A 26,981-nucleotide genomic window follows, 5' to 3' on the forward strand; every position below is an offset into this window, starting at 1 on the left:
TCAACATGCTCCTAGTTCGGTGAAGGAGACACGGGTAGAAAGCTGTACCCTAAGGTGGAAGGAGGGAATAGCCACCGCAAGGAACAGCTACTTAATTGGGGGGAGGGGAGAAAGGACATGTGAGTCCTGGAATGAGGCTTCCTGGAGGAAGTGATGCCTGAGCTGATTCTGGCAAGATGGGTACGCCGGGTATGACGTGTTGAGAGGAAGCACGTTCCCGGCAAAGAGAACACCCTGAGCCAAGGCACGGGCATGGGAACCATGGGGCACACACGCTAAATAGAAAGTAGTTCCGTTGGGTTACACACAGAAGGTAAGAGTGCAGTGAGAGACGGTGCTGTCATGACGCCCCTCCTGAGGATAAAAGACGAAAAGGCAAGAATACCTGCCCTGACTCTTTCTCCCTTCTTGCAGTTCCATAGGTCTCACTCTTTCTCTCTGTGTCCAGTCCACAAGCTCTCTTTCTCTAGTTTGTCAGTGCTAAGAGGCCACTTGAGTTAATTGCATTTTTTCCAAGATTACAGCTGGGGGAGAGGGGTATAACTAATGACTTAACCAGCCTGGTCAAAAGAAAGCCTCCTCTTGTCTTATCAGTCTCAGAGTTAACATTAAAACAGGCACTGACCAGATGAAAAAGTTGTTTACAACCTCATATGTACTAACTCGCTGACTCCTTGCATCAACCTTAGGAGGTATGCTCTCTCATTATCCTCATTTGACAGGAGAAGACTCAGTGACTGTGTGCCCCTGATATATACAGGGCAAGAGCGTGAGTGGGCAAGGAACCCTATGCTGCCCATACGCACCAAGACACAAGATGTGGTGAATCTCATCTCTTAGAAACTGGCCCTGGGATACATTTTATGCATCTGCCTTTTTTTTCTTTTCCAAAGAGTTTTAATTACTGAACTATTACCAACACCTAAATTATGCAAATTAGACTGCATGCTGACAGTGTTAGTCCCCTGGGGAACTCAGCTTTCTTTCTTTCCCTTAGTGTGAATGTTAAGACCTTGAGAGGTATTTATTTCTATATTCACAGCTTACACACACACACACACACACACACACACACACACACACACACACACACACACACACACATATACACAGACATACCCCACCAGCAGAATTTTCTTGCACAACCCCATAGGCACCAAATGATCTCTATGTGCTCCAATCGAACCCTTCCTCTGGGTTCAAGCTAGGTATCTCTCTCTCCTTATATCAATCTGAGATCTCTCCCTTGGCACCTCAGGGAGCCCTGGCCAGGCCAATTGTGGCTCCTGCTCTTCCTGAGGCACCCAGGAAGGAGCAGTGTATTGGGTCAGAGCCTTCATTGACAGTGCCTTCCTGAATCCTTTTCTCCTACCCATTTCTCTCACCTCCCAACAGCCCCCCTTCCCCTGCCCCAGTCACCATCTCCGCCACATAGTCCTATTTATCCTTACAGCATACTGCTCTATTGTATTAACACTCTACTACATCTGCACAGGAGTTTTGTGATACTATAGCTTTGCTGCTTGTAGGAGAAGCCCCATGTATTGACTGAGAACTATGTGCCAAGCATGATAATTGATCAAATCTTCATGCAGCACTGAGGGGGGCAATTGTCGATTTACAGACAAGGGACTGAGCTGCAGAGAGGAGGTCTGCTTGCCAGTCCTTGAACTAGGTACTGTCCACTGTGCCCCAGGACCTCTGGCTAGGAGAGGATATTTAGGACCAAGAAACTGCCTATTTCCTTATTTTCCATTTGATACTTTCTCCTCTTTTTATTGTTTTTTTAAAATAGAAGTAACATGTAATGTGGTAAAAAAAGATATTTCAAATGATAAAAAAGGGTGCAAAAAGAAAAGTGAAAGCCTCTCTCCCTCACCACTTCTGTTAGCATCAATTGTCAACAGTTTCTTTGTCTAAATAACTAAAAAAAGTACACACCACACTCACATAGATTTTTAATTTACACACAGTGATCATGTTCTATACACTGTTCTATAAATTGCTTTTTTCACTCCTAATTATGTCTGAGATCTTTTCATATCAGCAAGTAGAAGAGCTTCGAATGGTTTCCTGTCTCACTCAGAGTAAAATCCAAAGTCCCTACTTTGGCTGACATAACCTTGCTGCAAAAGCCTAACAAAGATATTACAAGAAAGGAAAATTATAAGCCTATCTCACTCGTGAACATAGATACAAAAATCTTAAAATATTAATAAAGCAAATCCAGCAATATGTGAAAAGAATAGTATATGATGACCAAGTTGGATTCATTCCAGGAGTGGCAGTATTAATTTAACATTCAGAAATCTATCTGTGTAGTCCACACATTAATAGATAAAGAAGAAAAAGCATTATGATTGTCTATACAGAAAACTATTTGATAAAATTCTACACATTCATGATGAAAATAGGAATAGAAGGGACCTTCCTTACCCTGACAAAGGGAATCTACAATGTTAGAAATCAGTATAGTGGTAATCTCTGGATAAAGAGCAAGTGAGGGGCTTTTGTGGTAGTAATGTTCTATTTCTTGATTTGGTTGCCTGAGTGCGGTGACTTCGTGATAATCAACCTGTACACAGATGCACTGGATACTTTACAGTATGTGTATTATACTTAATTCTAAAAGGTTGTAAATTTTTTTTTTAAAACCAGGAAAAAAATGTAGTTCTTCCTGATGATCTCAGAAGGGTAGAGGGTGTGACCAGGAGCTATGGGAGCTAGCAAGGACAGGAGAGATGGAGGTGTTGGGATGAGGAGAAATGGAGAAAAGAGTGTGTTGAGTGGTTACACATATGGATATGGACCAGATCCAGGATGGTGTCCTTTGGTGAAGAGGAAGCTGGTGATCCAAGGGCCTAAGTCTTCAGTGAATGAGAGGCAGTAATTTGGAGATGAAGTGCAAAGACAGGTGCACTAGAGGGAGAGATATATTAGGGAGCATGGAATTTAGTACCTAGACACCCCTCACAGAGTGCATTGTTCTACAATAAGGAGACAACACTGTGTACCTACTCTCCTCAACCACTTTCACAATTGGTCTTAAACCCCATAATGGTCTGGAAAGCAGTTAATATTTTGTTTTACTATTGGAGAACCCCAGACTCAGAGCCAGGATGACCGAGCCACAACTCAGGACCCAGAGCTGCTTCAAAGGCCTGTCCAGATGTGCTTCCAAGACCAGTGGCCATGTGGGCATCTGGGCCAAATCACGGTCCCTCTGTTGATCATCAGTTAACAGTAAAATATGGATAATATCTTGTTCCATGACTGGCATAAGCACTAAATGTGGTTTCACGACATCATAAGGCGTTCAGTACAGTTTTCTTCTTCCTCTTTCCCCAGCACTCCACCAACATATTCATCATGATCTGTCCAAGAACATCAAGTCTAGAAAACCCAGGATCATGAAGACAAGTATGCAACCACTGCTCCACTAAGTGAGGCTGAGGGGTGACTCGTTTCTCTGGTGAGCCCTGTACTGACCAGTGACATTAATAGAGGCTGGATTCTCATGATGCCCTTGTCCTGGGCCAGCTATCCTTGAGTACGGTCCACAGAGGTCCCAAGACCCTTTCTGGCGGTTCTCGGGGCCAAACCTGTTCCCCAACAATACCAAACCAGCACTCTGTCCCTGGCGTACAGTTCAGAGGATACGAACACTGTCATTCAAGGGCCAATGAATGTATGCGTGGCATCTTTGGCTTGAAAATGTTTCAACTCCTAATACACAAATGTCCATGGATATAACCCTTATAAGCAAACGTATTTGGGGGTCTAAATTATAACTTTAAAGAGTGTAAAGGGGTCCTAAGTAGGAGTGCCAGATTTAACAAATAAAAATACAGGATGCCCAGTTATATTTGAATTCAGATAAACAACGAATATTGCATGGGATACACTCATATTAAAAAGTTATTCGCTGATTATCTGAATTTTAGTTATACTTGAGCCTGCAGTATTTTAGTAGTCAATCATAGGCCTAAGACCGGAAATTCCGCGAACCGTGCTCTGTCCCAGGAGTCCCGGGCGGGGCACTTCCGGTCAGGCGGGCCGGCCTGGGCGCGGGCCCCGCGCATCGCCGGAAACCTCCCCAGGCCAAGGCTCGGCTTTCCTCCCAGGCCAGGCCTCGCCCCGGCCCCGCCTCCCGGCGCCGGGACCGCAGGGGGCTGGAGCGGGCGGTGGAGCGGGCGGAACAGGCTTCCTGCCTCCAGGGGGCAGCGGCCGCGGCCTGGTCCCAGGGTGGACAGCTCGGCGCCGCGCCCGGCCGCTCTTTCTGTCTTTGGGAGTGACGGGCCGGCCAGCGGGCCGCCGAAAGCCGGCGGTCGCCATTCCCGTGTCGCTGCGCCCGCGGGGGCCGCCCGAGCCGGCCACGATGCCACTGGGCCTGAAGCCCACCTGCAGCGTCTGCAAGACCACATCGTCCTCCATGTGGAAGAAGGGCCCGCAGGGGGAGATCCTCTGCCACCACTGCACGGGCCGGGGCGGCGCGGGCGGCGGGGGCGCCGGCTCGGGGGCGGCCGGCGGGACGGGGGGCAGTGGCGGCGGTGGCGGCTTCGGCGCGGCGACCTTCGCCAGCACCTCGGCCGCCCCTCCGCAGAGCAACGGGGGCGGGGGCGGCAAGCAGGTGAGCTCCTCCGGCCCCTCCCTCCGGCGGAGGTCGACCGGGCGCTTGGCGGGCGGAGGCCGGGTGGGCGCGGAGGGGGCGGGCGGGGGCCTCCCGGGATCGCCGTGCTCATACTGGGCCGGGCCGCCCCTTCCCATCCCGGTTGAGAACATGGTCTTTGGTTCGGCCCATTCTCAGCACCTTTTCTAGTGTGGAACTGAAAGGCTAGAGAAGCAAGAAAAGTGAAAACGCTTCAGAAATCCCCCCATTGTAATGTTTTGGATAGCAACCAGACATCTCAGTATACACATGTATACATAGAGATGTCAGCAGGGTCATGCTACTGGACCTCTTTACCTGTTAATAAAGTTCATTTTGTCATAATGTCGTGCTATTAAGATTATCATGTCATCATTTTCAGTGGCAGCATAAGTATTACATTGCAGGAGGTGGCATACCAAACCCGTTCTCTGGCGTAGGAGAGTTGAGTTTTTAAGCATTTTTCTGTTATAAACACAACCGATGAATAGTTCTTGCCTTGGCCTGGACTGACTCTTGTTGCTGCCCTTTGACCTATCACAAGTAGCTCACACCTTTTTCAATGCTCTGGAGACGCTTGCCTAAGGCTCTCCCTGTTTGAATTAGGCCAGTTGGTGTGATTACCCGCCATAAAAACAAAAGGTGCACTCTTACTTAATTTTTAAATGATCGTTTAAAGTGCATACTCTGGGATCCTTGTAAGATGTTTGTATTGGGACAGCAACCTTTCTGCACTTTTTATTTCTTTCTCTTTTTTGTTCTTTAATTGTTTATGTAACAGAGTAAGCAGGAAATTCACAGGAGGTCCGCTCGGCTCAGAAACACTAAATACAAATCTGCTCCAGCTGCTGAAAAGAAAGTTTCCACTAAAGGAAAAGGGAGAAGACATATTTTTAAATTAAAAAATGTAAGATGATTGTGGACAGTGTCTTGTACTGTAATGGCATTGTGTATGTAGTGTGTCCTGCCACTGCCTTCATCTCTCATCACTGAACTTGGACTCTGCTCTGGCAGCTATTCTGTAGTGTTCTGGGGACTGGTCCAGACTTTCTAAAAGGGAGTGAGCTCTGTTGTAGGAGGCTTACTGTTTATAAAGTTAATAATACCCTGTCTCTGTTTTTTTAGCTTTTATTTTTTTCTCTGGGAAATATAAAATATTCTAAAAGAAGCCTAAACCTCCAGCGCATTTTACTGGGTTCTCTGGAAAGGATGAGATGGGGTTATAGTTCTTGGTGTGGCCAGGTATACTGGGAAAACTTTTTTTTTTTCATTCTTAAAGCTCTAAGTAAATAATACCGAAACTCATTCATTTCCATATTTGTTTGTTATTATGGCCCCAGAAGACGTTTCTTACTGATTTATAATGATCAACTTGATGAATATGAATGAAAAATTTTACTAAATCTTCTTTATCTCTTCTTCTGTGAGAAAGTAGATGGTCGAAAGACTTGTGCTGGGGTAGTGGAAAGCATATTTTTGTTGCAGTAAATTCTCATTGTTTTTGTAAATACAAGGGACAGTGGTCAAACAAAATGGGCAATGCATTATATACTATTTTTTTAAAACCTCAGTAGGGTACTCTTTGCTTTCAGAACAGGAATGCTTCACTTACCAGTAAAGGCATTTCTGAAGTTGGGTGTGTTTATTTAAAAAACTCAGAGAAGCCTTGCGTTATATTCTTGTGCAGATTGTGGATCCTTTTTCTTGTTTAGAATAGTTGCCCCTAATTTATATAAGAGTTTTATAATTCAGTTTTCTAAAATGAGGTGTTTATTGACTAGACAAAACATGTAAATATTGGACTATAGTTGTATACACTTAAATGCTCTAAACATGTTTTCCTCTTAAGTATGGTGGAATATGTTCTCTGCAAGTATTTTAATATCAATTTCTCTAACAACGCCTTTCTTCAAGGATAATACCAAGACATATTTGGGAAGGCCTAGTTACTGTGTTGTGGCGTGAAAGTGTGTGTCACAGCTTAGGAAGGAATTTCAATGATGGTTGAGTGGTGGCAAGTTACTAAGAACTCCCAAGAAAGTTTCCTTTAGCCTTGGTTCAGGCTTGCTAGAAAATTAGTTCTGATGATACTGTCATAACTAGTTCCATAGTTAAGTGGAGATGGAAAATGTCTTTGAGGAGACACGTTTTTTATTATTCCCACCTCCGTCATGCTCAGGCCATTAGAGCCAGATTTTTTTTATAACTAGAATGTGTAGTAAAGCTTTGAGAAGGCTTCTGTTAGATTTCAGCCACGTAGTCAGGAGCCGGTCCTTTGGGGCTCAGCAATTTTTAAGCTAAAGGTAGCAGAAGTATTCAGACCAGGCTTTGCCACAACGATCAGAAAAGCACTTTTTTTTCTTTTTTACTGCAGTTCTTGTCACCAAACAACAACTTTAGTATTTCTTAAATTACAGAACTCTCATATATGGCTGGAAAAATGCCTGTACACGCTACACACACACGCACACACACACACACACACGCACACACACACACACAAACACACACATTATGAATGTGCTAATATTTTTACTTTTGTCTTTTCACAGCCCATCAAAGCCCCTGAGTCAGTTTCCACCATAATCACTGCAGAATCAATCTTCTACAAGGTGAGCATCTGTAGTTACTGAAGGAAGGTTTGAATTTATTGTACAATGTGCTACTAAAATGCTGGGTTAGTCAAAAAGTCTCTGCTACTCTGTATAAGGTGTGATTGTGGTTTTTGTTCCTTTCTAAGCTATTTTTCCCTGTAGGTGGCTATTATAAAACATCTCATCCAGAGCTGAGTTGGGAGAGGAAGTTGCCTAATGAAATACGATATGAGGATCTTAAGTATTTTTTAATGTAGATTATGGGAATCGTTTTTAAAATGAAAATGTATGGTGTGGAGCCATTGAGTATGATGCTTGCTGTGGGTTTGTCGTACATGGCCTTTATTATGTTGAGGTAGGTTCCCTCTACGCCCATTTTCTGGAGAGCTTTTATCATAAGTGGGTGTTGAATTTTGTCAAAAGCTTTTTCTGCATCTATTGAGATGATCATATAGTTTTTATTCCTTAATTTGTTAATGTGGTGTATCACATTGATTGATTTGCATATATTGAAGAATCCTTGCATCCCTTGGATAACTCCCACTTGATCATGGTGTATGATCCTTTTAATGTGCTGTTGGATGCTGTTTGCTAGTATTTTGTTCACAATTTTTGCATCTATGTTCATCAGTGATATTGGTCTATAATCTTTTTTTGTGATATCTTTTTCTGGTTTTGGTATCAGGGTGATGGTGGCTTCGTAGAATGAATTTGGGAGTGTTTCTCCCTCTGCAACTTTTTGGAAGAGTTTGAGAAGGATAGGTGTTAGCTCATCTCTAAATGTTTGTTAGAATTCACCTGTGAAGCCATCTGGTCCTGGACTTCTGTTTGTTGGAAGATTTTTAATTATGGTTTCAATTTCATTACTTGTGATAGGTCTGTTTATATTTTCTGTTTCTTCCTGGTTCAGTCTGGCAGAATTGTACCTTTCCAAGAATTTGTCCATTTCTTCGTGGTTGTCCATTTTATTGGCATATAGTTGTTTGTAGTAGTCTCTTTAATCCTTTGTATTTCTGCAGTGTCAGTTGTGATTTCTCCTTTTTCATTTCTAATTTTATTGATCTGTGTCCTCTCCCTTTTTCTCTTTTTTCTTTTTTTTTTTTTTTTTTGGGGGGGTTTGCGGGCCTCTCACTGTTGTGGCCTCTCCTGTTGCGGAGCACAGGCTCCGGACACGCAGGCTCAGCGGCCATGGCTCACGGGCCCAGCCGCTCTGCGGCATGTGGGATCTTCCCAGACTGGGGCACGAACCCGTGTCCCCTGCATTGGCAGGTGGACTCTCAACCACTGCGCCACCAGGGAAGCCCTCCCTTTTTTTCTTGATGAGTCTGGCTAAGGGTTTATCAATTTTGTTTATCTTTTCAAAGAACCAGCTTTTAGTTTTATTGATCTTTGCTATTGTTTTCTTCGTTTCTGTTTATTTCTGCTCTTTATGATTTCTTTCTTTCTATTGACTTTGGGTTTTCTTTGTTCTTCTTTCTCTGGTTGTTTTAAGTGTAGGGTTAGATTGTTTATTTGAGATTTTTCTTGTTTCTTGAGGTGAGATTGTATTGCTATAAAGTTCCCTCTTAGAACTTCTTTTGCTGCGTCCCATAGGTTTTGGGTCATCGTGTTTTCATTGTCATTTGTTTCTATGTATTTTTTGATTTCTTCTTTGATTTCTTCAGTGATCTCTTGGTTATTTAGTAGCACACTGTTTAGCCTCCACGTATTTGTGGTTTTTACAGTTTTTTTCCAGTAATTGATTTCCACTCTCATAGCATTGTGGTCAGAAAAGAAGATTGATACAATTTCAGTTTTCTTAAATTTTCTCAGGCTGGATTTGTGACTCAAGATGTGATCTGTCCTCGAGAATGTTCCATGTGCACTTGAGAAGAAAGTGTATTCTGCCACCTTTGGGTGGAATGTTCTGTAAATATCAATTAGATCTATCCGGTCTATTGTGTCATTTAAAGCTTGTGTTTATTTATTTTCTGATTGGATGATCTGTCCATTGGTGTAAGTGGGGTGTTAAATTCCCCTACTTTTATTGTGTTACGGTCGATTTCTCCTTTCATGGTTGTTAGCATTTGCCTTATGTATTGAGGTGCTCCTGTGTTGGGTGCATAAACATTTATAACTGTTATATCTTTTTCTTGGATTGATCCTTTGATCATTATGTAGTGTCCCTCCTTATCTCTTGTAACAATCTTTATTTTAAGGTCTATTTCATCTGATACGAGTATTGCTACTCCAGCTTTCTTTTGATTTCCATTTGCATGGAATATCTTTTTCCATGCCTTCACTTTCAGTCTGTATGTGTCCCTAGGTCTGAAGTGGGTCTCTTGTAGACAGCGTATATATGGGTCTTGTTTTTGTACCCATTCAGCCAGTCTGTGTCTTTTGGTTGGGGCATTTAATCCATTTACACTCATGGTTATTATCGATATGTATGTTCCTATTATCATTTTCTTAATTGTTTTGGGTTTGTTTTTGTGGGTCTTTTTCTTCTCTTGTGTTTCCCGCTTAGAAAAGTTTCTTTAGTATTTGTTGTAGCACTGGTTTGGTGGTACTGAATTCTCTTTGCTTTTGCTTGTCTGAAAAGCTTTTGAATTCTCCATGGAATCTGAATGAGATCCTTGCTGGGTAGAGTAATCTTGGCTGTAGGTTCTTCCCTTTCATCACTTTCAGTATATCCTGCCACTCCCTTCTGGCCTACAGAGTTTCTGCTGCAAAATTAGCTGATAACCGTATAAGGATTCCTTTGTATGTTATTTTTTGTTTTTCCCTTGCTGCTTTTAATATTTTTTCTTTGAATTTAAATTTTGTTAGTTTGATTAATATGTGTATTGGTGTGTTTTTCCTAGGGTTTATCCTGTATGGGACTCTGTGTGCTTTCTGGACGTGGGTGATTATTTCCTTTCCCATGTTAGGGAAGTTTTCAACTGTAATCTCTTCAAATATTTTCTCAGATCCTTTTTTTTTCTCTTCTTCTTATGGGACTCCTATAATTCGAATGTTGGTGTGTTTAGTTTTGTCCCAGAGGTCTCTGAGATTGTCTTCAATTCTTTTCATTCTTTTTTTCTTTCTTCTGCTCCTCAGCAGTTATTTCCACCATTTTATCTTCCAGCTCACTTATTCGTTCTTCTGCCTCCGTTATTCTGTTACTGATTCCTTCTAGTGTATTTTTCATGTCAGTTATTGTGTTGTTCATCTCAGTTTGTTTGCTCTTTAGTTCTTCTAGATCTTTGTTAAACATTTCTTGTGTTTTCTCAACTCGTGCCTCCATTCTCTTTCCGAGATTCTGGATCATCTTTACTATCATTACTCTGAATTCTTTTTCAGGTAGATTGCCTACTGCCTCTTCATTTATTTGGTCTTTTAAGTTTTTACCTTGCTCCTTCATCTGTGACATGTTTTTTTGCCATCTCATTTTTTTTTTTTTTTTTTTTTTTTTTTTATGAGTGGGATTGTGTTCCTGTCTTACTGGTTGTTTGGCCTGAGGCTTCCAACACTGGAGTTTGTAGGCTACTGGGTAGAGATGGGTCTTGGTGCTGAGATAAGGACCTCTGTGAGACCTCATTCCAATGAATAATCCCTGGGGTCTGAGGTTCTCTGTTAGTCCAGTGGTTTGGACTTGGAGCTCCACTGCAGGAGCTTCAGCCTGACCCCAGGCTCGTGAACCAAGATCCCGCAGGCCGCCTGGAGTGGAAAAAAAAAAAAAAAAGAACAATAAAATTAGACTAGGAAACTAACAGATATGTTAGGAAGAATATAAAAATAAAAATATAGATTAATAGACAACCAGAAGGTACATCAGTACCACAATAGTAAAAAAAGAGGAGGAGGGAAAAGAAATAAAAAAGGAGGGGTGTGGGAAGGCCTTGGCTATGGAGGGCGGGGCCTAAGCAAGGGTGAAGTTTGGGTGGTGGGCGAGGCCTATGCTTAGGACCCACAGGCTGGAAAAGGCCCTGGGGGCTGTGGGGGTGGGGCTTAGGCTCAAGGAACAGAAGGGGTCCAGGCGTGCCCCGCACCCCTGGTCTCAGAGGGCAGGGGACCTCCTCTGGGAGCCCAGCAGGCTTCCTGGGCTCGAGTGGGTGGGGCAAATGCCCTCCTCTCCTCTCCTGCTCCTCCAGTCTGGGAGGGCCCCTACCCCATGCTTCTCCTGATCTCCCCGGCCTCCCTCTTATGGCGCCAAGGACCCACGCGGCCTGGAGGGGGGTTTGGAGGGCAGGGGACCAGCCTGGGAGATCAGCAGGCTCCCCATGCCCAAGTGGGTGGGGCAGTTGCCCTCCACTGCTCTCCTGCTCCTCCCGGAGGGCCCCTCCCACCTGCCTCTCCTGTTCTCCCCTTGGCCTCCTTCCTATGCCCCCAGGGACCCACGAGACCTGGAGGGGGCTTTGGAGTGCAGGGGACGGGCCTGGGAGCTCAGCAGGCTCCCAGGGCCCGAGTGGGTGGGGCAATCGCCCTCTGCTCCTTTCCCGCTCTTCCTGGAGAGTCCCTCCCACCTCCCTCTCCTGATCTGCCCAGCCTCAGGGGTGCTGATCCTGTCTGGCTTCCACTTCTCCTCCCCCCTCAGTCCGCCTACGTCCTACCGGTTCACTTTGGGGTTCCTCCCATCTCCTTGGGCGTCAGAGTCCACCACCATTGGCCAGCAGGCGCCCTAGTTGCGGGGAGACACTAACTCCACGTCTTCCCACACCACCATCTTGACTCCACCTCCTATTTTTATTTTAAATATGGGGTTATCTTCTACTTCCCCCAGGGAGTCTATTACCAAATTGGAGATGTTGTTTCTGTAATTGACGAACAAGATGGAAAACCCTACTATGCTCAGATCAGGGGTTTTATCCAGGACCAGTATTGTGAGAAGAGTGCAGCACTGACGTGGCTCATTCCCACTCTCTCTAGCCCCAGGGACCAATTTGATCCTGCATCCTACATCATAGGTGAGTTTGACAGGTAACAGACAGGTTCTTGAACCCAGTTAATTTTCCATTATTATGTGAAAGTATATTCATCTGCTTGGGCTGCCATGACAAAATACCATCAACTGAGTGGGCTAAACAACAGAAATTTATTTTCTCACAGTTCTGGAGGCTGGAAGTCCTAAGGTGCTGTCAGGGTGGGTTCCTAGTGAGAGCTCTCTTCCTGGCTTGTAGACAGCCACCTTTTCTCACAGGGGCTTTCCTCTGTGTGTGTGCACTCCTGGCATCTCTTCCTCTTCTTATAAGGACACCAGTCCTGTTGGATTAGAGCCCCACCCTTATGGCTTCATTTAACCTTAATTATCTCCCTAAAGGCCCTATCTCCAAATATTATCACATTAGGGATTAGGACTTAAACATATGAATTTGGCGAGATACAATTCAGTCCATGACAGAGAAGCGTAAGTACAAAAAAGTAGAGATTATTATAGAAAATATGAAATTTATATAGCTGGGGTTTGAGGGCTATACGTTATTTTGAGTTCTGGGGCAGTATAGTATGCACGTACTAGAATGCTATGTGGATAAGATTTTTCTGAGTGACCCATGGTTAAACTCTATTAAAAGAATTTATTGCTCAAGAACTAGGTTATTTAGGTAACATATAAAAATTTACTCAAAAATGATTTCTAGAGGAGCTGTCACATTTGTGTCTAAAATCTTACAAATTCTCATTATGTGTCCCTCTAGATGTCACACACATCATCCTAGACCTTTTGCAACCTTTTATATCATTGTTGGTAGTTGAAATGGCAGCCACTGTACTCATTAATTTCAAGGCTGACTAAAGAATTGGTTCTTGACGTAGACTCACAAGAAGAAGTTGTTGATAAATAGAATTTTGAAAGTGTTCAGAGTTTTAAAATTACCCCAAACTCTTCAACCTTTCTGCAATGGGCATACGTTACTTTTGCATTCTAAGAAAAAAGATACAAAAGGTTTTTTTCAGAGAGAACTCAAGGACAAGTAAAGTACCACTGTTATTCCCAGCTGCATGTCAAGTTTGATACATGACCAAGCAGTTTTAGTCTTCTGCTTGTAAGTATTGATACATAGAAGAGTGAACTTTCATTAACCTGTTCTATCAGACAGGATTGTCAGCAGAGGCAGTAACATGACTGAATCACCTCTAGGACTTCTATCTCACCTCCTCTTCCTAATCCTCAGATTGTAAAGGAGACAGTATAGCATAAAGGTTCAGAGCACAGGCTCTGGAACTAGACTGTCTGGGTTCCTAGGACAGCCACTTACTAACTATGTGATCCCAGACAGGTTCCTTGCTCTCTCTTGCCTTATTTCCTCATGTAAAATGGGAATAATAATAGTGCCTAACTCAGAGGGTTGTTGTGAGGATTCAAAGTATTGATATATATATATCAAGTGCTTAGAACAGTGTTGACATAATAAACACTATATAAAGCTACATATTATTTTTAGAATCCTTTCTATATTGAGTTATATTTTGGGGAGAATGCTATATTCCTTAAGCAATTAAAGCAGAAAAAAATGATGGAAAGTAACTTCAAAATAATATATGTTTCAAGGGCTAATGTCAAGTTACCACCAGACCAGTTTCTCCTAGTGTCTAGGAATTTTAACATTTTATGGAAATGATATATATCTTCAAAAATGTGAATGTTGGCTGCCTTCTAGGACCAGAGGAGGATCTTCCAAGGAAGATGGAATACTTGGAATTTGTTTGTCATGCACCTTCTGAATATTTCAAGTCACGTTCATCACCATTTCCCACAGTTCCCACCAGACCAGAGAAGGGCTATATATGGACTCATGTTGGACCTACTCCTGCAATAACTATTAAGGAAACAGTTGCCAACCATTTGTAGTTTAAAAAGTGAACATGGATTTCCAGTTGTCTTGTATTTGTACTACCATAAGACATGCCACATGTTTCTTTAATGAAATTCTTGGATGGAAAAATGACTAAAAGTTTTTTCTCTACTGCCCAGTAATCATTAGCTTGTTTATTACTAGTCACTTAGAAAATTAAAAGAGATAGAAAAGAATTAAATATATTTTGAAGTTAAATATTACATACACATTAAGTGTGTGTATCCTCCCAGGCAAAGACTGTAATTTCCAAGGAGACAATTAGGAACAGGTAGTGTCTATTTTTCTCCATAATTTATTTCTAGAAACTCATAAAATGGATTGTATTTTTCTACAAGAATAAAATATTAATTAAGGTTTGAATTTCTAACCAAGGGCTGAATCAAATAAAATGTAGCCGTTAGCAACAGTATCTATCACCAAGTTAAAGAAAAGCTTTATTTTATCATCTAGAAAATGCTGTGACAGACTGTTGGCTGCTTTAACCTTAAGGAAAGTGATTGGTGGATGATGTTATTAGCCTAGGCTTTTTAAAACTTTCATCCAGTTCTTCTGTAGTAAGCAGGGATTCAGAATCATTTGGTTGATCTTAATAGAGCTGCTCTTCACTGCTCTCACCTACCTTCTCAGTCAGAGTGAGGCTTAATCAAAACATTAAGTTTATAGTTCAGACAGACAACTTCACTAAAAACACACAGGAAACGTACTGTTCAGGTATCCCTGAGCAGTAGTTTCTTGACCACCATTAGAACAAACATTGGGCAGTCATAAAAATGATTAATCATTAGCACTGATATCTAAAAAAAGTCCACCCCAAAGTTAAAACCATCTGCTATGTACTCATAATAACAGGCCTAAAACAATGTCTGGGACTTAGAAGTCCAGGCACAGGAATTCTATTCAGAATTCAGGGACAGGTTTTACTTCAAGTGTAGGTCAGCTAAGTAAGGGAGCAACAATTTAAAAGAGGGAAGAAGTGGGATTTGCACACACTTGCTTCCTCTCCTGTTCTGACTGGACCATTATTCCTCAACCCTAGCAAAATTTGTCAGGATCTAATTTAATTATGGTGATTTTGAATTGTAGGAGTTTTAACTGTTACCATTTTTCTACACAGTTAATGTTTGTATGTTGTAAGGAAGTTATGGTTTGTATGTTGTAGATAGATAGCTCTATGTACATAGTTCTTTCTCCACAAAAGTTATAGTAAAATTGATTGTAAATACCATTGTAAATAACTAAATGCTAATATTCAGACTTTTGGATTAAAATGTATTTTTCACAGTGTATCTTTGGATTTATTTCATGCATTTATTTATTTCGTTTAAACAATTAAATAGGGCTTTCTACCACAAAATGGTGTAAATAGAAGACACCACTGTTGTAGTACTCATAATTTGGAATGACAGATTCGTCATCAGTATGTAATAGATATTAGGAAACTCAAAGAATGGCTGATAGATCAAATGAACATTTAACATAAGGTATTTATTAAAATGAAATATTTAAAAACCAGTGTATATATGGACGATTTGTTTATAAATTCCTAGATACTTGTGTAATATCTTTTAAAATAAAGATCGAATTTTCATATTCCTCCTTAACAGACACCAAATGGCTCCTCTTACTCACAGCGTAGATCCATAGCTTTTCTCCTGTGATGGAAGGCCTGCACTGATGTGGCCCCAGACTATGTTCCCAGCCTTGTCGCCAGAGGGGTGAGAGGCTGAGGCAGTGCTCTCCTCCACTTCAAATCCATCTTCCCTTTCAGACTGCCTGCCCTACTGATTTTAGGCCCCAGCCCAGACACAGAAGCAAAAGCCTTATACAGACTGTTCAGCGGGCTCCCACAGTTGTGTAAGGTAAAATCTCTATAATAGATACTTCATTCTATTTCATTCCTAGTGGCTCTGTTTCTCTAATCAAATCCTGACTGATACTGAGACACTGAAAGATAAAGCAAGAAACTGTTGTTTTTCGTTACAAGCTATTTAGAATTACTTGGCCTTCTTTTTATAAAAACTGTGTACATGTATTACTTTGGTAATTTTTTTAAATTGAAAAGTAATGAAGGATATCACAAAGGGAAAGATGAATAGATTGTATTATAAAAAACTAATTTCTAACTGTCAAAATGTGTATACAAAATTAAAAACCAAACAACAAGTGGGAATTATTAACCAGTATTTCTTATTCAACATGACAGACTGGCATAAATTAATTACCCAGTTACAAACAAAAGCTACAAACATAACCTCAACTTCTTGTAACATCATCACCATTTGGAATTACCATAACTCCTATTTCCACCTGTTTAGCAGAAGCTGGGTAGAAGGGAGCAAGTTTATAACAAAAACACCTTCTATACCTTCAATACTTCTCCCTGTGGATAGGGAAGGTGCGAGTTAAAAAGATGTAACTTAATTAATTAAATTATTTATTTATTTATTGGCTGCACTGGGTCTTAGTTGCGGCAGGCGGGATCTTTGTTGCTCATGCGGGCTCTTTTCGTTGTGGCATGTGGGGTCTTTAGTTGCGGCATGAGAACTCTTAGTTGCAGCATGTGGGATCTAGTTCCCTGACCAGGCATCGAACCCGGGCCCCTTGCATTGGGAGCGTGGAAGAAGACAGTAACTTTAGAATACAGAGTGAAGGTGCTGTTGGGGAAATACAATTTGAAAAAACTTTCAATTCAGACATCCCCTCCACAAAGGTAGTAGAAAAAGAAAACACTTTTATTACTGACTGAGGATTAAACCAGCATGTGCTGCTCATCACAGGCAACTGGCTGAGGTTGCAAAGACAGAAAGAAATCTCACCCTTTTATGCAGCCACACAGTGTGGTCATTACATACAGGTTCTCAAGATAAACAGTAACTAGTCATCATTTAAGAGAACTTGACAGCACCATTAATCACACACAGTTCTTCCTAAATTTACCTGGTGATTGGGGTGACCACCTACGTTAGCTAATTGACTTTATGGGGGGCAGGGGGGACAAACGTCTTTATGACAGGAGGTACTTTAACAATTCGGAGCACTGAAGTCTGGCTCCCACCCTCCCACAGAAACTGGAGGACAGGGGTGCTGTCTCCTGACAGTTACATTTCAAAGAGATGGCACCCAGGTCCTTGAGAAAAACATTACTAGATCGCAAAACTGACAGAGACTTATTTAGTTTCTAAAAAGATACATTTCAAGGAGACTGAGAAAATGCAAGTTTTCTAAGGTAAGTATTCCGACAAAAAAGGGAAACCTTTTGCCTTATTTTTAACAGAGGGAATTAAGCTGCTTTTTTTTTTTTTTTTTTGCGGTACGCGGGCCTCTTACTGTTGTGGCCTCTCCCGTTGCGGAGCACAGGCTCCGGACGCGCAGGCTTAGCGGCCATGGCTCACGGGCCTAGCCGCTCCGCGGCAGGTAGGATCCTCCCTGACCGGGGCACGAGCTCGGCAGGCGGACTCTCAGCCACTGCGCCACCAGGGAAGCCCTTAAGTTTCTTATTTTAAATTTCTATTTGTCCTTACAGTGCCCTAAATTTGGAAGAGGGAGGAAGTGGGCAGCTTTGTGATTCAGGCCTCATGTCAGGGCTGCTATTACTACATGTTGGTGTCTGTGAGGGTTTCAATACGGCGGCCACCTGAGGGCTGGGGGAGAGTCCCAGGGCTGGAGTCCATTCTCCACTCAGCCAGGACTGTCCGTCAGGGCATGTCCTGCACCACCGTACTTGGTGGTCCTCATGGTTGTGGCTCTATTAACACGACTAAGAGGTTCTGAACTTACAAAGGCCAAAACCATAATCTCATGCTGAAGGAAAATTCCTTTTCTTTTCATTCTCCTCCGTGAGCAGTTGCAAGTGCTTTGCACCTAGCAGATTCACAAATATCTCACTCAGTTATCCCCGTTTTATATTTTAATAATTAATCATATGGATTTTAAACATGTTTTTAGATTCCTCTGCCCTTTCCCACCTTTATATAAGTGAATCACGAACACATTAGAATCACTTCTGGAACTTCAAAAACAAAAACAAAATACAGAACACAAAAAAAAACCCTGCTGGAAAGTTCCCACAAGCAACTAAGTAAATCAGTATCTGTGGGGATAAGACTGGGACCTCATTAGGTTCCAAAGTATCTAGTAAAACTTAAAAATACAAAAAAAAGTTTAAATTTCCTGAGGTGACTCTGACATGCAGCAGAAATGAGAACCACTGCTCAGGCTCCTTCTTAGTATATAAAATTCAGCTGATAAAGCCTTCAGTTTCTACAAAGAGAGGAAGAGATCTGCTAGCATCCTGCTTTGGGGCAATTTAGGAAGATCATCAAAGGCCTTTCTATGCCAATTAGCCCTGGTAAAGGTAATTCCTCACCTGTCAAGGAACCTGATATACACCAGTCACAGTCCGCTAGCTCAGCTGTGGCTCATTTCACTGACCCTTAGCAAAAGAAGCTGCTTGCCTCCTAAAGAAATCCCCACCTCCTGACCAATCAGGCTGTTTCCACGTTGCCTCTTAAGGCTGCGTGAAACTCACAACTGCCCAGCGTTCTGGGAGAGGGCTGCACTGCTGGGAGGTACTGCGCTCCCCTCATCGATGGATTGTTTTCCCTTGACTAAAGGACATCAAATTCATTACTAAGTTGTTTTAGTTTTGTCACTTTACAGTTTTGGTGAGGAGGTGGGTCCTGAAGACTGCTGCTGGAGATGCCGGAAGGCTCCCGGACTCAGCTGAAGTTAGCCTCGGAGCCCTTCGGGTTCACTGCCTCTTTGCCGCTCCCTGGGATCCCGTTATTTTGCCTTCTGAGCTCTTCGAGTTTGTTCGTCCAGACCCTTCCGGGTGGAAGACTGGGGTGTAAGAAACACCAGACCTAATGGGCGACAGCATTTGGATTTGTGGCCGACCTCATCTACAAGGTAAGCGCCTTGGGGAAGTTCCTGACGGGTCTCAGGAACTGCAGAGGCAGCCAGAAACAGTAAATCTGGTTGAATTAGGATTATTTTAACAAGGGAAAATAATGGGTACCTGTCAATCTAAAGGAAGCAAGATAGCAGCTGTTAGGAGACTCACAAAGCCTCAAGGTAAGTCCAAATTATAAACCGTTGGGGGACTTGGGGCATTAAATTAAGACGAGAAATATCAGGCTCTTTTCACCACCCGCACACCAAGATCTTAAGTAGGCGGAATTCGAAATATTTAAAGCCGTTAGAGTGTCCACCACTATATAGAAATCTTCTCAGAAAAAAATAGTAGATCTATTACTAATGGGTATCTTGGAAGCCAGCGCTACAAAATTGGTGGGCAAAGCTGTTAGAGATCTGGCCACCTAAGACTCCTCTGCTAGGGTAAGTTGGTCACCGAATGGGTTATTTTGACACTAGGTCACCTACCAACCTCAAGAAATTGTCCGTGTAACAAGGTATACTGTAAAACACCACGCAGTTTGGCTTTGAGAGACCCAAGGTGTAGCTAAAGAAGTGGAGTCCTCAAGTCTCAAAGAATTGAGCTCCCCACCTTCCGGCACACCTGCCTAATTTATATCTAAGAACTGCGGTCCTGGAGGCTGTAAATACATAAATGGCAAAATCTTAACTAAGACAACCTAGAATCACAATGGCTGTTATGGGGAACCTTCCCATTGGACAAGATCGTTTAAGAAGGGCAATTGAAAGCAAGGGTTCCCAAAGAGAATGGGATACCTGTTTAATTTTTTTCTTTTTAAAAAAAATTTAAAAAACCGTTCCAGTTAGACTGGCCCTGTGCTTATTACTCACAGGTGAAAAAGATAAAGGAGGAACTGCTACTCTCCATGGGTTTATCCTGAGGGCTTTTGTTCTGGTAGTGGTGGTGGGTTGCAATGTCAACCCCACTTTCCCCCAACTCCCCCTTAGGATCATTGTGCATCGATCATATTATAAGATACAGGAGGGAGTCCTCAGAGCCTCTGGCCTCCTCTCCATCAGGTGCCAACAGGGCCCCAGAGAGGAAGGATTCCAATCCCACCTCTGCTGTGCTGGACCATCAGCCTCTGGGCTCATTCCCTTCATAATCAAGGCTCTCTGACACTACCAGTTACAGCTGCAAACATTTCTGAGCTGCCAGGAGGAAGCTGTGGTCAGAGGCCATAGAGTAGGTTGGATCTATATTCAATCAACCAAGACCCTGCCCTAAAACTTGAAAAATAGTTAAGATTTTCACCATCCTCAACTTACAGTTAAACGTATTTAATGTTTTACTCATCAGTTGAACTCTGATCATCTCCAGATATTGTCACCTAACTGAACTTGTACAGTTTGTCCCAGTATCCTTAAAAGGAAGAGACATCAACTAAAAAGGTTAAAGACTTGGGAATTCCCTAGCAGTCCAGTGGTTGGAACTCAGTGCTTTCACTGCCTGGCCCAGGTTCAATCCCTGGTCGGGGAACTAAGATCCAGCAAGCCACACGGTGCAGCCAAAAAAAGAAAAAAAAAATATTGCTTAATTTACATGTGGGATGATTTAAAAAGTCTGTAATCCCTTCAAAATGGGGAAAGGTAAACTAATTTGGTAATTTACCCAAATAATTTTGTGGTGGGATTGACTTTATGGTGAATCCACTTATCTGTATTTACTAGAGAATATGAGTTTCCCAAATGCTACTGAATAAAGAAAGTTGCATCAAAGACAACAACAACAACAAAGATTCTACCAACTGTAGAATTTTATAACTCTTGAACACTAGTGCATGCTTCTACTTAGGTGAGTTTTACTTCTCTGAGAAAGCAGTAAGTTTAAAGTGTTTTGTGTATGTGTTTTACATATATATATATTCATTAGATATAAAGCAATTCTATATGCCAGTACTTTATTCCTCTTTAGGCCAGAGTTTTTCAATTTGCAAGTCTCAACCCATGTATGGGTAAGAATTTCATTATTTGTGTGAAATAGAATAAAAGAGAAAAATGTCAGAGAATATCACATGTGGTAAGAGTAGGTGTTTTGTGAAACTTTAGTTTCAGCCATGTGAACATATGGACTAGATCATGATGGAAAATGTATTACTCTGGGTTGTGGTGAAAATGTTTTGAAAATCAGTGGCTTAGCTCTCAGCATTTTTACTTCCGTGAAGAAGCTGTCGCATTCTTTTTAACTGACACTGATTCCTACAAAATATCTGGCCAGAATAAATGTCTAGCCAAAATGCGTCATTTCACCTTTCTGTCTAAAACCTCTAAAAATTTCCCCTTCAGCATATGGTTGATGGTATTTGTTATTCTGGAATATTCTTTGCTTTCTGTTGTTGATTTGTTTGATTCTTGGAAACTTCCTGGGAGGCTGAGTCCTATACCAGTTCTGTAAAAAATGTCAGGTTGCCTAGAAAATGAGTAGACTCCATGACATAATGCCTTGTCTAGTGTTGACATTTTATATATATTCTTTCTTTATATTCATGAGTATTGAGTATTTTACTAGGGGAATGTAAAATGTCCATTTAATTTAAGAATCCATGCTTCTGGGACTTCCCTGGTGGTCCAGTGGTTAAGACACCATGCTCCCAATGCAGGGGGCCCAAGCTTGATCCCTGGTCAGGGAACTAGATCCCGCATGCCGCAACTAAAAGATCCTGCGTGCCGCAGTGAAGATGATCCCACGTGCGGCAGCCAAGACCCAGCGCAGCCAAATAAATAAACTAAAAAAAAAGAAAAAGAATCCATACTTCTAATACCTCCTGAAACTACTGTAGATGGCCCATTTCCATTGCTTTTACAATCAAAACTGATTCCTAATCAATCATATCAGTTCTAATCTTAAAAAGTTAATGGCTAAAATATTAGATTTTGTTTTTCTCTTCTCCCCTTATTTATTCAAAGGAATAAATTTATCCCAATTTCAGTTGAAATAAGAATGATTCACTCACAAATATTTATCATTTATTGAATGATCACTGGTACAAGGCGCACTGTTCTAGATTACAGCAGCGAACAACATGCACAAAAATCTGGCCTTTTGTGGAATTTTCAATATAAAGCGGAGGCAACTGGATATAGTTAAACGAAAAACCTGCAAGTTAATAGCTGGTGCTCACATTAAGTGTTCTCCCAGTCAGACTCCTAATAGATGACTAGATTTCAGGTTAGGAATTATTTTTTTATTTTTTATTATTTTTTTTAAGTTGTTGGAGGTAGGAGTTTATTAATTAATTATTACTGTGTTGCGTCTTCGTTTCTGTGCGAGGGCTTTCTCTAGTTGTGGCAAGCGGGGGCCACTCTTCATCGCGGTGCGCGGGCCTCTCACTATCGCGGTCTCTCTTGTTGCGGAGCACAGGCTCCAGACGCGCAGGCTCAGTAGTCGTGGCTCACGGGCCTAGTGGCTCCGCGGCATGTGGGATCCTCCCAGACCAGGGCTCAAACCCGTGTCCCCTGCATTAGCAGGCAGATTCTCAACCACTGTGCCACCAGGGAAGCCCCAGGTTAGGAATTATTAATACTGACTAGGAAAACATCAAAGGATGATGAGATCACCACTTAGTGTCTGAAATAAAAAATAAATAACACTGAATTTTTTGCTTATTTTAGTAACTATGAGCTATGCCTTTTAGGCCCAGGCTCCGTAGCAGAGCAGACTGCTGACCTTAAACGCGGGGTTTCCTAGAAGCTAGAAGTTCAGAAGTGGGCAGACTTCGTGAGCTACCAATAGGATGATGTCGTCCATAGCCAAGAGTCTTTTGGGTGAGGTTGGTGTTGGTTGACTGGCTCTCAGAGGCCTGTTTTTTGGAGTGACAGCCCCTTCAAGCTAAGGTTCCCTGTCACCCAAAGACTAGTGACATGAACCCACAAGTCTTTGAGCATCTCTTTGTTTTCTAGACCAATAAAACCATCAATAAATTCCTTTCTGATTCAAAGGGCCAGGGTTGGGTTCTGTTACTTACAGCTAAAAATTTGATGGATACAGAAATCAGTACCAGAAGTGGTTGCAGGCAACAGACTTTGAAGAAAATTAGGGGACAGTTGGGACTGGTTATCTGCCCTAGTTAAAGGCTGAGGGCAAGGAAAATCCACTCTGTATTAAGGGATGTGAATTTGGCATACCACGACATGCAGTGGCAAAACAGCTAACTAAAATATCACAAATTATTCCCGGGAATGAAGTACCTATTGAAGAGGTTGCTGCTATGGAATAGTGTGAAACACATGAGGATTTCAAAAGGGTGAGTTGAATATAGCACTAGAGAGCTTAAAGAGAAAAACAAGCTCGGATGGTTATACTTTTAGCTCAAGGCATAGGCTGAAAATCAGGGATTTGTATGAAGGCTAAAAGAATCCCTTCTCTTTCTGAGCCATGAGGCTGAAAGTCAAATGCAGAGTTTAAAAAAATTTTTTTTAATATAATTTTTATCTTATATTGGAGTATAGTTGATTTATAATATTGTTAGTTTCGGGAGTATAGCAAAGTGATTTAGTTATACATGTGTGTGTGTGTATATATATATATATATATATATATATATATATCCATTCTTTATCAGATTCTTTTCCCATGTAGGTTATTACAGAGAACTGAGTAGAGTTCCCTGTGCTATACAGTAGGTCCTTGTTGATGATCTGTTTTATACACAGTAGTGTGTATATGTTAATCCCAAACTCCTAATTTATCCCTGTCCACCCCCTTCCCCTTTGGTAACCATAAGTTTATTTTCTAAGTCTGTGAGTGTGTTGCTGTTTTGTAAATAAGTTCATTTGTATCATTTTTTTTTAGATTCCACATATGAATGATATCATATGATATTTGTCTTTCTCTGACTTACTTTGTATGATAATCTCTAGGTCCATCCATGTTGCCGCAAATAGCATTATTTCATTCTTTTTTATGGCTGAGTAATATTCCATTGTATATATGTACCACATCTTCTTTATCCATTGCTCTGTTGATGGACATTTAGGTTGCTTCCATGTCTTGGCTATTGTAAATAGTGCTGCAATGAACATTGGGGTGCATGTATCTTTTCAAAATATGGTTCTCTCCAGATATATGCCTAGGAGTGGGATTGCTAGATCATATGGTAGCTCTATTTTTAGTTATTTAAGGAACCTTCATACTGTTTTCCACAGTGGCTGTACCAATTTACATTCGCACCAACACTGTAGGAGAGTTCCCTTTTCTCCATGTCCTCTCCAGCATTTATTGTTCGTAGACTTTTTGATGATAGCCATTCTGACTGGTGTGAGTTTATATCTCATTGTAGTTTTGATTTGCATTTCTCTAATAATTAGTGTTGTTGAGCATCTTTTCATGTGCTTTTTGGCCAACTGTATGTCTTCTTTGGAGAAATGTCTATTTAGGTCTTCTGCCCATTTTTTGATTCAGTTGTTTTTTTGATATAGAGCTGCATGAGCTGTTTGCATATTTTGGAGATTAATCCCTTGTAAGTCACTTGGTTTGCAAATATTTTCTCCCATTCTGTGGGCTGTCTTTTCGTTTTGTTTATGGTTTCCTTTGCTGTGCAAAAGCTTTTAAGTTTAATTAGGTCCCATTTGTTGATTTTTGGTTTCATTTTCATTAGGAGGTGGATCCAAAAAGATATTGCTGCGATTTATGTCAGAGTGTTTTGCCTCTGTTTTCCTCTAAGAGTTTTATAGTATCTGGTCTTACATTTAGGTCTTTAATCCATTTTGAGTTTTTCTTTTTATCCTGGAGTATATTTGATTTACAATGTTGTGTTAGTTTCAGGTGTACAAAGTGATTTAGTTATACATATATATATATATATATCCTCTATTCTTTATCAGATTCTTTTCCCATATAGGTTATTACAGAGTACTGAGTAGAGTTCCCTGTTCTATACAGTAGGTCCTTGTTATCTATTTTATATATAGTAGTGTGTATATGTTAATCCCAAGCTCCTAATTTATCTCTCCCTCCCCCCTTTACCCTTTGGCAACAGTAAGTTTGTTTTCTAAGTCTGTGAGTGTGTTTCTGTTTTGTAAATAAGTTCATTTGTATCATTTTTTTTTAGATTCCACATATGAATGATATCATATGATATTTGTCTTTCTCTGTCTGACTTTGTATGATAATCTCTAGGTCCATCCATGTTGCTGCAAATGGCATTATTTCATTCCTTTTTATGGCTGAGTAATATTCCATTGTATATGTGTATCACATCTTGTTTATCCATTGCTCTGTTGATGGACATTTAGGTTGCTTCCATGTCTTGGCTATTGTAAATAGTGCTGCAATGAACATTGCATGTATCTTTTCTAAGTATGATTGTCTCTGGATATATGCCCAGGAGTGGGATTGCTGGATCATATGGTAGCTCTGTTTTTAGTTTTTTAAGGAAACTCCATACTGTTTTCCATAGTGGCTGTACCAACATACATTCCCAGTAACAGTGTAGGAGGGTTCCCTTTTCATTTTGAGTTTATTTTTGTGTATGGTGTTAGGGAGTGTTCTAATTTCATTCTTTTACATGTAGCTGTCCAGTTTTCCCAGCACCAGTTATTGAAAAGGCTTTTTTTTTCTCCATTGTATATTCTTGCCTCCTTTGTCATAGATTAATTGACCATAGGTGTGTGGGTTTGTTTCTGGGCTTTCTATCCTGTTCCATTGATCTATATTTGTTTTTGTGCCAAACTCTGGCACAAAAACAGGAGTTTGATCCCACAGTTTACTGAATGACATCTATTGAGTTCATAGCCATTTTAGATCTTTTATGGAAAAGTTAAGGTGTTGATTGAAAAAGAGTTGAATCCCTGATAATTGGGATGGAGACACATGGAAGAAACATTCCCTTGAATCCCCACCCTTTTAAAATCTTTAGTGAGGCAGCCCTTATGTCCCTTGCTTGAAGACCCTGAAATGCCCCCATCTGTGAGGGATCAGCCTTGTAAAAGCATGCTCATTCTTGCATTCCAACCCTCCCTTCTATTGTCCCATCCCAGCATGCCCTAGAGAGTGAATTAAAAGTCAATCCAGGGGCTTCCCTGGTGGCGCAGTGGTTGAGACTCCGCCTGCCAATGCAGGGGACACGGGTTCGTTCGTGCTCGGGTCTGGGAAGATCCCACATGCTGCGGAGCGGCTAGGCCCGTGAGCCATGGCCGCTGAGCCTGCGCGTCTGGAGCCTGTGCTCCGCAACGGGAGAGGCCACAAAGTGAGAGGCCCGCGTACCGCAAAAAAAAAATAAAAAATAAAAAAAAAATAATAAAGTCAATCTGGGAGGAGAAGGCTTAGACAATAAAAAAACTACAATATTTTTCTTTTTCATGCAAATTCTAAAGAATATATGTGGAGGTAGAATATGTGTGTGGGTACTAGGCTAAGTAGGGAAAATCATAATTATTGGTCAAGTTGAATACATTAATGACTTAAAAAAAATTTATTTTTGGCTGTGTTGGGTCTTCATTGCTGCCTGCGGGCTTTCTCTAATTGCAGCGAGCAGGGGCTACTCTTTGCTGTGGTGCATGGGCTTCTCATTGTGGTGGCTTCTCTTGTTGCGGAGCACGGGCTCTAGGCACGCCAGCTTCAGCAGTTGTGACACACGGGCCCAGTAGTTGTGGCTTGTGGGCTCTAGAGTGCAGGCTCAGTAGTTGTGGTGCACAGGCTTAGTTACTCTACAGCATGTGGGATCTTCCCGGACCAGGGCTTGAACCTGTGTCCCCTGCATTGGCAGGTGGATTCTTAACCACTGTACCACCAGGAAGTCCCTGCACTTTTGTTTTTAATTAATACACTTGATTTTTGATTCAGTGTGCTGTTTCAGCATCTGGGAATGTTCTAATTGACTCCATGGTTGGGTATTTGGAACCCAGACTCAATGACTCACACTGAATAAAGTTGAGGTGCCTGAAATATCTTGGTTATAATATAAAGAAATCCAAAGACTTTGTGAGATACATATGTTGAATGAATGAATGATGTACAATTCTCCAACTTAACCACCACGCAAATCTGTC

At 41.6% G+C, this 26,981-nt stretch overlaps 1 protein-coding gene across 3 annotated transcripts; it reads left to right on the forward strand.

Moving 5' to 3' along the window:
• The first annotated feature begins 4,192 nt into the window (after positions 1–4,192).
• On the forward strand, positions 4,193–16,217 carry GATAD1 (GATA zinc finger domain containing 1). 3 transcript variants are annotated; one of them, XM_004265608.3, is made up of 5 exons: positions 4,193–4,630; positions 5,430–5,555; positions 7,201–7,260; positions 11,984–12,167; positions 13,860–15,341. In XM_004265608.3, exons 1-5 carry the CDS (start codon positions 4,379–4,381, stop codon positions 14,048–14,050), a joined length of 813 nt encoding a protein of 270 aa, XP_004265656.1. In that variant the 5' UTR covers positions 4,193–4,378; the 3' UTR covers positions 14,051–15,341. The 3 variants fall into 3 exon arrangements, with proteins under 3 accessions (XP_004265656.1, XP_033276380.1, XP_033276379.1); XM_033420489.2 differs by lacking the exon at positions 13,860–15,341 and adding an exon at positions 15,662–16,217 and having other exon boundaries at positions 4,234–4,630; XM_033420488.2 differs by lacking the exon at positions 5,430–5,555 and having other exon boundaries at positions 4,234–4,630.
• The last annotated feature ends 10,764 nt before the right edge of the window (positions 16,218–26,981 follow it).

The sequence above is a fragment of the Orcinus orca genome, chromosome 9 (genome assembly GCF_937001465.1).
Source record: "Orcinus orca chromosome 9, mOrcOrc1.1, whole genome shotgun sequence".
NCBI classification, from domain to species: domain Eukaryota; kingdom Metazoa; phylum Chordata; class Mammalia; order Artiodactyla; family Delphinidae; genus Orcinus; species Orcinus orca.